The sequence below is a fragment of the Lissotriton vulgaris genome, chromosome 2_1, assembly GCF_964263255.1.
Source record: "Lissotriton vulgaris chromosome 2_1, aLisVul1.2, whole genome shotgun sequence".
In the NCBI taxonomy this organism is placed as follows: domain Eukaryota; kingdom Metazoa; phylum Chordata; class Amphibia; order Caudata; family Salamandridae; genus Lissotriton; species Lissotriton vulgaris.
This window is the reverse complement of record NC_141687.1, coordinates 176,982,620-176,996,539: the sequence shown is the minus strand read 5'-3', so window position 1 is coordinate 176,996,539 and position 13,920 is coordinate 176,982,620. Positions and strand designations below refer to the sequence as shown.

The 13,920-nt window shown below is 45.7% G+C and overlaps 1 protein-coding gene across 1 annotated transcript in view; it reads right to left on the bottom strand.

Annotated features, from left to right (window-relative positions):
* The window catches only part of LIMK1 (LIM domain kinase 1), a 273,836-nt gene that overhangs the window by 219,953 nt on the left and 39,963 nt on the right, over positions 1–13,920 (bottom strand). Inside the window, exon 2 of the mRNA XM_086954687.1 lies at positions 12,473–12,569. Within this exon, the coding sequence (XP_086810813.1) occupies positions 12,473–12,569 (97 nt within the window). The remainder of the gene's footprint in view (positions 1–12,472; positions 12,570–13,920) is intronic.

The following is a 13,920-nucleotide window of genomic DNA, read 5'->3' as shown; positions in this document are numbered from 1 at the left end:
AGTGTTAAGCACTGCTGCTGCTTTAGTTACAGGGGGTAGATATTGCAGCACTGCTGCAAAACCGGCCCCCACTGGTCAAATACTGGCCCCCACCCTTCCAGCCCACTGGGCAAGCACCCGGTGCCTGCTACGGCCAGTCTGGCCCTGCCTAGGGAGGATGGCCACCACTGACTAGTCTACGTTAATGGAGAACCATCTATAATTAGAACTTTTTTTCAGTCCGAATTTAACTTAAGAACACTTCGCTTCATCCATCTGGCCACAGATGACAAACATGTATTAAAATGATCTCTGGACTGAGAAACATTCCCATCCATGCTTGAGATACTTTGAGCGTCATCCGCACAGGTCTTCATGTCCAAGTTGTAAGATCTAAAAAGGCATTCCAGAGGAGCCCCGCGCACATTAAAGAACGCAGGACTCAATGACCCCTGCGGAACTCCGCACTCAGTGAAGGTGAAAAGGGCGCAAGAAAACTGCTTGGATATGATTTTGGAGAAAATATTGTAACCATTCAAAGGCAAAGGTTTTCAACCCAACTTCAGCAAGCCCAGTATGGAATTAGACACTGTTTCAAAGGCTATTAGGTCTGTAATTGCTGCATAAAGCTTGGTCAGCTGTTGGCTTCTTTAACAGGGGCTTGACAGTTGCATTTTGTAGTCCCTTAAGATCATAGCAGTTTGAAATAAATAATTAATACTTTCTATCAACTTAAACATTATGTTCTCTAAAGCCGAATGATGGATGCTAGCAGGACTCAGATCTAAAGTTGAGCCAGATTTGACCATGTGGGCAATTCTACTAAATCCCTCCGCTGTTACTAGGGCAACATTATTTAACTGAGCATGCAATCGCCTTTTCTAAAAGTAAAGCATGTACTTTAATAACATCTAAATGCTCCCCTTCATTTAACTGACACGATTTGTAAATGGTTTCTTTTTAATTTCTCAAACAAGTGTAATGCCAAGGTCAGCTGATGGGACGATTTGAGTACAGCAGCATTTGGGATCGGATAATTTATCTTTTAAAAACTGCTCTACAGCGATCCTTGGCTGAAAAAATTCGAGCAGCCTAGAAAGCAGCTTTAGTTACTTTTACTAGTTGTTGTAAACCTATTTAGAACCGCAGCGTCATTTGCCTGACTCTGTGGATTGTTATCCTTATACCAAGTTCTTTCTAATGCTTTGTATTCGTACATGGGAGCTAATGAATGAATTGCATCTGTTACCATTGATTAGTCATTTTAGTAGCGGTATTTACCCCAGTATTTAGACTGCGTAATGCTCATTCACTGAGTTCAGCATCCACTGATTGCACATTTAGATTCCTCTTTATCTGTAGATCGGCCAAGAAACAATGATGCTGAGTCCAAAGCATAAGCATCCCCTCGAGAATATACAAAAGCAGTGCCCAGCTGTGTTTGGATACGCCTGAGGTACATAACGTTTCTAGAGAGCTCTTCCCACCATCGGAGTCACCACCATCTAACCTAATACTAGGTCCCCACGCACACACTGTGTGTACGCGATACACAAGTAGGCTCACCGCGGCTATAACAAATACTCATCTTGTATACTATGTAGAACACAATCATTGGCTCACTGTGCATACAACATACATATACAGGATAAGAGTGAATGTATATCACGCCACAGGAAAACAGTGTTTGTGAGTGAACATGCACATGCATACAGGATCACTGTGTGTTTGAGTGTATATGCACACGGATACAGGATCACAGTGTGTTTGAGTGCATACACACATGCATACAGGATCACTGTGTGTTTGAGTGTATATGCACACGGATACAGTATCACTGTGTGTTTTAATGTACATGCACACGGATCCAGGATCACTGTGTGTTTCAGTGTATATGCAAACGGATACAGTATCACTGTGTGTTTTAATGTACATGCACACGGATCCAGGATCACTGTGTGTTTCAGTGTACATGCACAAGGATACAGGATCACTGTGTGTTTAAGTGTTTACGTACACAGATACAGGCTCACAGTGTGTTCGAGTCTAAACGTACACAGATACAGGATCATTGTGTGTTTGAGTGCATACATACCCAGATACAGGATCACTGTGTGTTTGAGTGCATACATACCCAGATACAGGATCACTGTGTGTTTGAGTGTACATGAACACGGATACAGGATCACTGTGTATGAGTGTATATGCCCATGGATACATGATCACTGAGTTTGATGGTACACGCACATGGATACAAGATCACTGTCTGTTTGAGAGTATACGTACACAGATACATGTTCACTGTGTGTTTGAGTGTATACATACAAGGATACAGGATCACTGTGAGTTTAGGTGTATATGCACACGGATAGAGGATCACTGTGTGTTTGAGCGTTCATGCACACGGACACAGGATCACTGTGTGTTTGAGTGTACATACAAACGGATACAGGATCACTGTGTGTTTGAGTGTTCATACCCACAGAGGCTCACTGTGTGTTTGAGTGTGCATACACAAAGATACAGGATCACTGTGTGTTTGAGTGTGCATACACACAGATACAGGATCACTCTGTGTTTGAGTGCATATGCATGTGGATTGGGGATCACTGTTTGTGTGTGTTTGTTTACGCACCAGTGGCGGCTGATATTTAAACAGCTGGGGGTTGCAGGGAGGAAAGAGGAAATGAAAAAAAAATTTAACAAGCACTTACCTGTGTGCCGCCGCCCGCTTCCAGGGCTCGATAGCAGGAACAGGAAGCACCTAGGCTTCAAGGCTCCCCTAAGCCAATGACAATGCTGCAAGTTTGGCGCTCAAATGGGGAAAGGGAGCCTGGGCAAGTTCTCCACCCAGGCTATAATGCAGCCTGGGTGGAGAACATGCAAAGTGTGCATAACTGTTTAGCCGGCCAGAGACAGCCAGCCAAACCGTCATGCGCACTTAAGAGAATGCAAACCACTCCTCCTCCAGCTCCTCTGTGAGAGCCCAACCCCGCCCGTCCCTACCCAGCTGAGTAACAACCGAAAAATAAAATGATATTAACAATGAGTTACCATTTTACTTTTTCCATTTTGACCTGTTCAATGAGTTGATGCTCCTCCACCTTAGCGAACGAGCCGCCCCTGATACGCACATGTATACAGGATCACAGTGTGTTTGAGTGCATACACACACGGATACAGGATCACAGTGTGTTTGAGTGCATACGCACACGGATACAGGATCACAGTGTGTTTGAGTGCATACGCACACGGATACAGGATCACAGTGTGTTTGAGTGCATACACACATGAATACAGGATCACAGTGTGTTTGAGTGCATACACACATGGATACAGGATCACAGTGTGTTTGAGTGCATACACACATGAATACAGGATCACAGTGTGTTTGAGTGCATACACACATGAATACAGGATCACAGTGTGTTTGAGTGCATACACACATGGATACAGGATCACAGTATGTTTGAGTGCATACACACATGGATACAGGATCACAGTGTGTTTGAGTGCATACACACATGGATACAGGATCACAGTGTGTTTGAGTGCATACACACATGGATACAGGATCACAGTGTGTTTGAGTGCATACACACATGGATACAGGATCACAGTATGTTTGAGTGCATACACACATGGATACAGGATCACAGTATGTTTGAGTGCATACACACATGGATACAGGATCACAGTATGTTTGAGTGCATACACACATGGATACAGGATCACAGTATGTTTGAGTGCATACACACATGGATACAGGATCACAGTATGTTTGAGTGCATACACACATGGATACAGGATCACAGTATGTTTGAGTGCATACACACATGGATACAGGATCACAGTGTGTTTGAGTGCATACACACATGAATACAGGATCACAGTGTGTTTGAGTGCATACACACATGGATACAGGATCACAGTATGTTTGAGTGCATACACACATGGATACAGGATCACAGTGTGTTTGAGTGCATACACACATGGATACAGGATCACAGTGTGTTTGAGTGCATACACACATGGATACAGGATCACAGTATGTTTGAGTGCATACACACATGGATACAGGATCACAGTATGTTTGAGTGCATACACACATGAATACAGGATCACAGTGTGTTTGAGTGCATACACACATGGATACAGGATCACAGTATGTTTGAGTGCATACACACATGGATACAGGATCACAGTGTGTTTGAGTGCATACACACATGGATACAGGATCACTGTATGTTTGAGTGCATACACACATGGATACAGGATCACAGTATGTTTGAGTGCATACACACATGAATGCAGGATCACAGTGTGTTTGAGTGCATACACACATGGATACAGGATCACAGTATGTTTGAGTGCATACACACATGGATACAGGATCACAGTATGTTTGAGTGCATACACACATGGATACAGGATCACAGTATGTTTGAGTGCATACACACATGGATACAGGATCACAGTGTGTTTGAGTGCATACACACATGAATACAGGATCACAGTATGTTTGAGTGCATACATATGGATACAGGATCACAGTATGTTTGAGTGCATACACACATGGAAACAGGATCACAGTGTGTTTGAGTGCATACGCACACTGATACAGGATCACTGTGTGTTTGAGTGCATACACACATGGATACAGGATCACAGTATGTTTGAGTGCATACACACATGGATACAGGATCACAGTGTGTTTGAGTGCATACACACATGGATACAGGATCACAGTGTGTTTGAGTGCATACACACATGGATACAGGATCACAGTGTGTTTGAGTGCATACACACATGGATACAGGATCACAGTGTGTTTTAGTGCATACAAACATGGATACAGGATCACAGTGTGTTTGAGAGCATACACACATGGATACAGGATCACAGTGTGTTTTAGTGCATACAAACATGGATACAGGATCACAGTGTGTTTGAGTGCATACACACATGGATACAGGATCACAATGTGTTTGAGTGCATACGCACACGGATACAGGATCACTGTGTGTTTGAGTGCATACACACATGGATACAGGATCACGGTGTGTTTGAGTGCATACACACATGGATACAGGATCACAGTGTGTTTGAGTGCATACACACATGGATACAGGATCACAGTATGTTTGAGTGCATACACACATGGATACAGGATCACAGTGTGTTTGAGTGCATACACACATGGATACAGGATCACAGTATGTTTGAGTGCATACACACATGGATACAGGATCACAGTGTGTTTGAGTGCATACACACATGGATACAGGATCACAGTATGTTTGAGTGCACACACACACATGGATACAGGATCACAGTGTGTTTGAGTGCACACACACACACATGGAAACAGGATCACAGTGTGTTTGAGTGCATACGCACACGGATACAGGATCACTGTGTGTTTGAGTAAATACATACACGGATATATGTTCACTGGATGTTTGAGTGCATACACACATGGATACAGGATCACAGTGTGTTTGAGTGCATACGGATACAGATCACTGTGTATTTGAGTAAATGCATACACGGATATATGTTCACTGGATGTTTGAGTGTATACATACACAGATACAGGATCACTAATATATAATACTTATACAGGCTCCTGTACGTGTGCAGCCAGCCACAATCTCAGTCCCGGGGCTCTGATGCTGATCTCCGGACCAGACAGATGGGCTAATAAGGAGCATATGTGGCCTCTTCCCAGGCCCTCCGACCCCTCTCCTGAGATCTGAGGACAGGATGGGTGGGTGGAGCTTCTGCTTAAGTGAAGTCGTTTCATCTTGTGTCCCTCTCTGGGAACAGAGATTAAGGCAGCCAGAGAGCGTGAAGACGTGAGAGGATGGAGGCCGAGGGTAGTATGGGTTTGAGGGGAAAAGTGCCGGAGAAAATAAAGGCAGAGGGCAGTGGAGGTTGAGCACATAGCGAACATGGGTAATAGAGGTCTGAGAGAATAGATGGTAATAGGCCAGGAGATGTGAAAGAATTAAAGCAGAGAATAGTGAAGGTTGGGGAGGATCGAGACCACGGCGAATGGAGGTATGAGAGATAGAGGCCAAGGACGGTGGAGGCCAGAGAGTATGGAGGCTGACAGTCAGTGCTTAATTTGAGCCGGGGCTTTCTGGTGCTAAGCACTGACACTTAATTGGTTTCCGGTACTCGGCAACTGCACCTAATTGTCAACACCATACATAGAACAGTCTACCACATGGTGCCGCTGCTCGTCTAATTTAGAGATGAGCAGAAAAACGGTTGTTTAGGAATACAATATACATTAAAAGTACAAATATTTGCCGCCCCAGCCACTCCTTTAGCTTTAGGGCCCTGGAATACTCTGAATTATTGCATTTACTTTCAAGAGAGATGATTAGTAGTTGTTTTGGCAGCTATGACAAGGGCGATGGGTGGTGGAGGCTGCAGAGCCCTGGCACTTAACATTTTACAAATTAAGCACTGCTGACAGTGGTGGAGGCATGAAGGATGGAGGTCAGAGTGGTGTTAAAAAGAAAGTATGGAACCTGAGGGCGGTAGAGTTCTGAGGGTAGTGAAGGCCTGAGGAGGTGGAAGCTGAGACTAGCAAAGATCTAAAAATATGAGGCTGGGTGAAGAGAAGGTCTGAGAGGATGAAGGGCAAGGGAAGTGGAGACTGCCGGTATTGAGGTTGGGGGTAGGGTGTTCTGACAGGATGGAGGCAAAAGGCAGTGCAGGTCTCGTAGGATAGCGGGCAAGGAAAGTCGAGGTCCAGTGGAAAGAAGCTTAGGATAATGGACGCTTAACAGGATAGTGCACAGGGTTCTGGAGGTCTGAAATAACAGGTAGTGGGGCACGCCAAGGATGCTGGAAGCCTGAGAACGTAGGAATTGAGGTAAGTAGAGGCCTGAGGGTACAGAGAAGTCTGAGGCAATCAAGGCTGAGAGTAGCTGGGCTCTAAGAGAACACAGGCTTTGGGAAGTAGACGTCTAGGAGTAGAAAGGCTGGGGCAAGGCAAGGTCTGAGAAGATGGAGGCTGAAGGTAGCGGAGGTCCAGGAGTAAAGACGCTGAGGATAATGGAAGTCTGAAAGAATAGAGTTTGAGGATAAAGCAAATCTGAGAGGATTGAGGCAGAGGATGGAGGCTGGGGGTAGCATCACCTAAGAGAACAGGGGCTGAGGTCAGTGCAAGTCTGAGGACGGAGGCCGAGGGTGGTGGAGGTCTAAAAGGGGGAAGGCTTATGGAAACAGACACCCAGGAGAACAGATGCTGAGGGTTGGGGAGGCTTAAGAGTACAGAGGCTGAGGGTAGTTGAGGTCAGAAAGGATAGAGGCAGAGAGTAGTGGGTGCCCAAGAGCACAAAGCCTTAGGGTATTGGAGGTCCAGGAGTATTGAGGCTGAGGATAGTGGAAGTCTGAGAGAAAAGATTTTGAGGAAAGGGGAGATCTGAGAGAATCGTAGCAGAGAATGGAGGCTATGGGTAGAGTCACTCAAGAAAACAGGAACTGAGGGCAGTGGACGTCTAAGAGGACAAAGGCGGAGGGTAGTGGAGGTCCAAGAGTAGAGAAGCTGAAGATATTGGAAGTCTGAAAGAACAAAGTTTGAGGATAAAGCAGTTTAGAGAGGATTGCGGCAGAGGATGGAGACTGAGGGTAGTCATGGTCGAAGGGAGCAGAGGTACAGAGTAAAAGATTTTAAGAGGATCGAGGCTAAAATGTATTGCTTTTAAACGTAATTTTTAAAATGGAAAGAATGTGATGTACTGATGCTGAGTAGTTGTCAGCTTTGCCTGTTCAGGTGAGGTTCTGCATGCTGGGTGCCAGGCGCGCAACACCCATTGGGCTCACCGGGCTTCAGCCTGCCCCCCCCCCCCCTCCCGTCGCCTCCTCTGCCCGGGCTGAGATCACACGCACTGAAATGGTGCAGGAAGGCTGCGCATCCGATCCGAGAAGGTGATTGTTTAATGATTTCAGAGAGGCCCAGCAGCCCGAGCCAGACAGCGAGCCTCTGAAAAGTTTCAGCGAGTGAACCGACCCCCCTGCCCTGACCTCTTGTGTTTCCTTTAGAGTGGCGCAGAGGTGAAATCCTTGCCTGAAGGCAGGGATTTCACCTAAGCACTTGATGGGTTGTCAGCATGGGGTGTGAAGATGTGCACAGCAGGGGAAAGGCATGGCCAGTTAAGGTGATGCTTTTCCTTTGTAAAGGAATTTCTGCTGGCATCTTAGCACAGGGTGTGCTGTCTGTGTACTTGTATAGATGTGTATTCCATACAAATGCACAGACAGCAAACCCTTGGCTATGATGCCAGCAGGAATTAATTTACAAAGGAAAAGCTTCACCTGCACTGGCCATCCCTTTCCCCCTGCTGTCTGTGCATTTGACCCACATTGATCTGCACAGTGAGACCTTCGGGAGGGGCTGGATGCCAGGACACAGTGCTGCTGATCAGCCAGACTCTAGTATCAGAAGAGCAGGGAGCAGTTTTTTGTGTAAGTTCCAGTAACTTTAATGCATTTTTCAGCACAGCATTACCTACTGCCTGCATATCAAGGTTACTGTGAATGTTGTTCTTGACTTACATACATAGAAACGTCAAAGAGGACAGTCCCCTCCAAATATGCAAATGTAGTGTAAGTTTGTAGTGTTCATTTTTTTTTGAGGTGCTAGTGGGTAATTTTAGAGTTCAGGGTGGGTATGGGTTATGGGGTGCCAGGGGGGAATTTATGGTTCAGGGTGGGTATGGGTTATGGGGTGCCAGGGGTAATTTTAGGGTTTAGGGTAGGTGTGGGTTTTCGGATGTCAGGGGGCTATTTTAGGGTTCAGGGTGGGTATGGGGTGCCAGGGGACATTTTAGGGTTCAGCGTGGGTATGTGTTTTGGTGTGCCAGGGGTAATTTTAGGTTTCAGGGCAGGTGTGGGTTTTGGGGTGTCAGGGGCAATTTTAGGGTTCAGGGTGGGTATGGGTTAAGGGGTGCCAGCGGGGAATTTATGGTTCAGGGTGGGTATGGGTTATGAGGTGCCGGGGGGGAATTTATTGTTCAGCATGGGTATGGGGTTTGGGGTGTCAGGGGTAATTTTAAGGTACAGGGTGGGTGTGGGTTTTGGGGTGCCATGGGATTAATTTTAGGGTTCAGCGTGGGTATGTGTTTTGGTGTGCCAGGGGTAATTTTAGGTTTCAGGGCAGGTGTGGGTTTTGGGGTGTCAGGGGCAATTTTAGGGTTCAGGGTGGGTATGGGTTATGGGGTGCCAGATGGGAATTTATGGTTCAGCATGGACATGGGTTTTGGGGTGCCTGGGGTAATTTTAAGGTTCAGAGTGGGTTTGGGTTTTGGGGGGCAAGGGGGAATTTATGGTTCAGCATGGGTATGGTTTCTGGGGTGCCAGGGGTAATTTAAGGTTCAGGGCGGGTATGGGTTTTGGGGCTCCAGGGGGGTGATTTTAGGGTTCAGGGTGGTATTGGGTTTTGGGGTGCCAGGGGGTAATTTTAGGGTGTGGGGTGGGTATGGGTTTTGGGGTGCCGGGGAGGGATAATTTTAGGGATAGGATGGGTATGGGTTTTGGGGTGCCAGTGGTAATTATAGATTTCAGGGCGGGTATGGGTTTTAGGGTGTGAGGGGGTTAATTTTAGGGTTCAGCGTGGGTATGTGTTTTGGTGTGCCAGGGGTAATTTTACAATTCAGGGTGAGTATGGGTTTTGGGGGGCAATGCATCAAACTAACAAAAATGTGTGCTTTAATTGTTGTCCAGTTTCAAATGCAGAATTCACCACATTTTTTTCTCAGCTTGACCTGAGCATTAACCGATCCTGATTATTTGCCATTTTTGCTCCGCCCCATTGATTTACATTAGCCACGCCCCTTCATCTGCCATGTTAGCCCCCCCCCCCCCGAAATTAAGACCTAGTTGCGCCCCTGCTGGGTGCAGTGTTTTTAGTTTGCAGAGCTCTTTAGAGAGACGGCTGTTTGTGGGTTCCTCTTTATCTTCGAGGATGCCTTGACTCGTTAGTCTCCGATGCAGTTTGGGTGTATCAGGAAGTGATGACCTTGGTTTCACTATGGATATTCTCCGAAGAACTTTGGGCGTCAATGTTCATGTTATTATCTCTCTCTCATTTGGAGCTGTCATTCTGTGCTGCATCCGTCAGTCACGGCCTCCCAGGTCTGCTGTTACTCTCGATGCAGGGCGTGTTGCCCTTGCTCCTCGTCTCCCTCCTCTTGCATCCATCACCTCAGGCCTCCTCCGTCTGTTGTCTGCATCGCTTGCTCTGCTCGTGCAGTTTATCTGCGCCATTGCACCCGTCCGACATTCCCTCGCGCGCTTCCACCGGAGGCCTCTGCGTCACTGCCGGTTCCAGTTCTGCATTCTTATCAGCGTGTGAAGATTCACACGACGGCCCCGCCCTCTCCCACACCTGCGCTTCCTTGTTCTCCTTCCGGTCACGTCATCTCTCCCCCTGCTCTCTCCAGCTCACCGCCCCCGCCCTGGCTCGCTGCCTCTATGCCTGGCACACCGGTCCCTCTGTCCGGGACACTGCCTACTTCTCTCTCTGGCTCACTGCCTCTGTGGCAACCTGACCATCTCCAAGGTACACAAAGTAAAATGGGGAGGAAAAAGCTTTACCTACACCACTGTCAAACCCTGGAACTCCCTGACGATTTCTCTCAAAAAAGAACCCTGCTTGTTTCAATTCAGGAAGAGCTTAAAAACCTGGCTCTATTAACATACCTCCACAGTTCCACCTCTGCTTGCTTGTCTATTTAGCACCCATACACCTGCGGGTATTTGTAGCGCTATATACATTCCTTATTTCATTTCATCTAATGGGAGAGGACTTCTACCTGTGTTTTTAAAGCGCTGGATAGTGCAAAAGAACTGGCGGTGGTTGTCGCGCTAGTGAATCAGCAGTCTAAAACTGAGCGGAAGAGCTAAGTTTCGTAGATCTCTGAAAGCTTAGGATATTGGGGGTCTGCAGAGAGCGGTGGAGGAGGACACGGTTCACCATGTAGGATCTCGAACATGTATTCCTCTTCCACCATCTTTCCTGGATTTAGAAGATCGCCTGACAAGTGGATTCGGGTGGTTATCCTCAGGCCAGAGAGTCAGTGTTTGGAGAATTGCGTTAGATAAAATAAAAAAAAAGATCAATGAATGTTTCACTCAGAGTGGAAAATCTCCCTAATGCACCCCGCTTAGCAACGCAAAAAAGTTAACAGAAATCCAATCAGGAAACTTGCTTTGAACACCGACTGAAAGGGGTGTAGTGATAATCAGTATATGATTTATTGGCTTTTGATTTGAAAGAAACTTAGGTTCTCATCAGGATTACAGGTGAGGAGGAGTTTACAGCATGCAGTGTAGATATACTCTGACTGAGTGTTCATTTCTCAGCTCGCCCCTTTGCCACTGGCTTTGCTGATCAGTCAGTGCTGGCAGGAATGAGTGCGCTTCTCTAGTTTCATATTGTCAGGGATATGGTCCCATGAGGTCCTCCAGGGGTTCAAGTGACATAATAATAAACATAATATTAAAACACAAGACCAAAGGAAGAGTAGTTTGTAAACGTCAACAGAATGCCAACATGGCTTTCTTGAGCCATAATACATGTCCTGTCATGTTTTTTTCCTAATATCACACTTTTAGTTTGATTTACCTAGCATAGATTTACCTGGCATAGGAAAGATGGTGTTTTTTCAGAGAAGAATATTTTATTGAACACATTAAGTTAAACACCATACTGTTTGATCATATGCAATATGAGCGAAAGGTGGGATTTCAGAGAAGGTGCGTTTTGGTGTATCGAGAAAGACGTACACAGTGAAGAAATAATTTAAGAGAACGCAGACATTTTAAGGATTGGCCTTCACCTGAATCCAATTGCATGCAAAATTAATTTATAAAATGTAAAGCTTTGTTTGGCATATAAGAAGAGATACTTTGTCTCGGGTGTAGATAAAACATGTGAAGATTTATTTTACTACAGTTTTTCAATATCACCCAGGGATAAATGTGTAACAATAAAAAGATGGTCAATCAAATAGCAAGCACCAAAAGAACACATCAACGGCAAAGTCCATCAATCTTTGAAGGCGAATCAACCACTACTTAGACCATCGTCTCCTCTGCACCGTCTTCATCTTGAGAAAGACCCATCTTTACTTGATTCCCCCCTCAAGCCCATCTTTATTCACCCTCCCCCATCTTGCATGTTCTACGCAAAACATCAGCAAGTCTCCAACACAAACCTTTCTTATGAACGCAGAGAGAGTCTGCCTATGGAGGACTGGGTTTCTTTTCTGCTGGCACCTTGGGACACAACAGGCCATGCAATGCCATAAAAGAATGAATTCATGGTAATGCGTTGATTAGAGGGGTGTAGTGGTCATGGACTTACAAGGGTCTCAAAGTCACTGTGTCACGTTGACTGCCTCTGAACAGAAGTGGGTATCACAGGAAGCTAAACTAAGGATGGGCAATAGAACCAGGGGCGAGAGACCCTTACCTGAAGCAGTCCGCGTGCCAGTCGGCGCTGAGAGCCTGGAGGTACTGACCGTCATAGATACACTGACCGCAGCTGGCACACACCGGCAGATCACTTCCTATAACGAAAGAGGAGAGAAGAGTTCAAGAAGCGATAGCTCTGCTGTTCGAAAAACCACTCCTGAAGGCACTGCGAGATCCAAAGCATGGCTCTGCTGCCTAAAACTAAAACCCGAGTCTGTAGGTTCTGTATAACCTATATATAGCTCTACTGTCAAGGTCCGAGGCGTGCAATGCCCATTGGGTGGAAAGGGCTTCAGTCCCCACTCTTCCCTCTCCCGTCGTGATAAGTAGCCCGGGCTGCAGGCCTGCAGCTGTGTGGGTGTCTGTCCCAGCAGGGAATAGCTGGGCGAAGTCTCGGAACAAACATTTACTTTTTTCCAAAGACACTTTCAGCTTAGGTTGCTTCTGCAGTATCCTCAAATGAGGCGACAGGGGTCACAGACGCATCACAACATCCAGGACAAATACCGCACAATGGGGGTTCTAATTGTGCAAGGCAGTGTGCTTTACTGAACACACCATTGTTAAAGAGAGACGGTGCTTGCCCATACGTCTGCACTTCAAAGGCAATCTCTACTATTTCTGCCTTGTTTGTTTGAAACCACAGGAAGATGGCAAATGTTCTTGATTTAGAATTACATTTATATAGTACTTCCTACCCATGTGATTAGCATGTTTCAGGGGGCTAGGGAGGCGACGGCATTAGAGCACTTTACATGTGTACCAGATTGCATAACACAAAATCACTTTTTTTTTTGCCTTCGAAGATTAAGTGATTTGCCCAGGATCACATGATTTTGACCCGGCACCCCAAAGTCAGCAGCTCTGGCTATTAGGCCACATGGTGTCAGTTAGTATTTGAGCCAATAGCTGCTAGTGATCTTTGAAAGTGGTGGGGCATATTACCGCACAGGAGTTAACTGTATTTTTTCGAAATTTGCCTCAATCATACTCGCTCCCTCTCACATTTAGGCCCAGAATAATTAATATTTTGTGCTGGGTTTGCATCTCAAAAGGGATGCAAACTTGCGCAAAATGTGTTTTTTAAATTTACTTTCCAGCACAAAACCTGTTTTGTACTGGAAAGCTGCTTGAAAGTAACACAAAGCAGTGCAAAGAGCTGCTTTTCTTTACGCTGTGTCAAGAGCGTGTTCTATAGGTGCTACATGGGCACTACCATGCAACCAACTATTTATTTATTTATTTATAGGTTTTTGATGCAAAACTTTATCCATTGCCAACAGTAGACAGGGTTTTGCACCCAAAAAATAAATGCTGGTTGAAAAGGCATTAAAAAGGATACATTATTTTATTTCTAATAACATTTCCCACTTTGCAAGTGTACTACGCTGTGCAGCACACATCCAAAGTAGGAAAAGTTTTAAAGTTAGACAAGCATAGCACTTT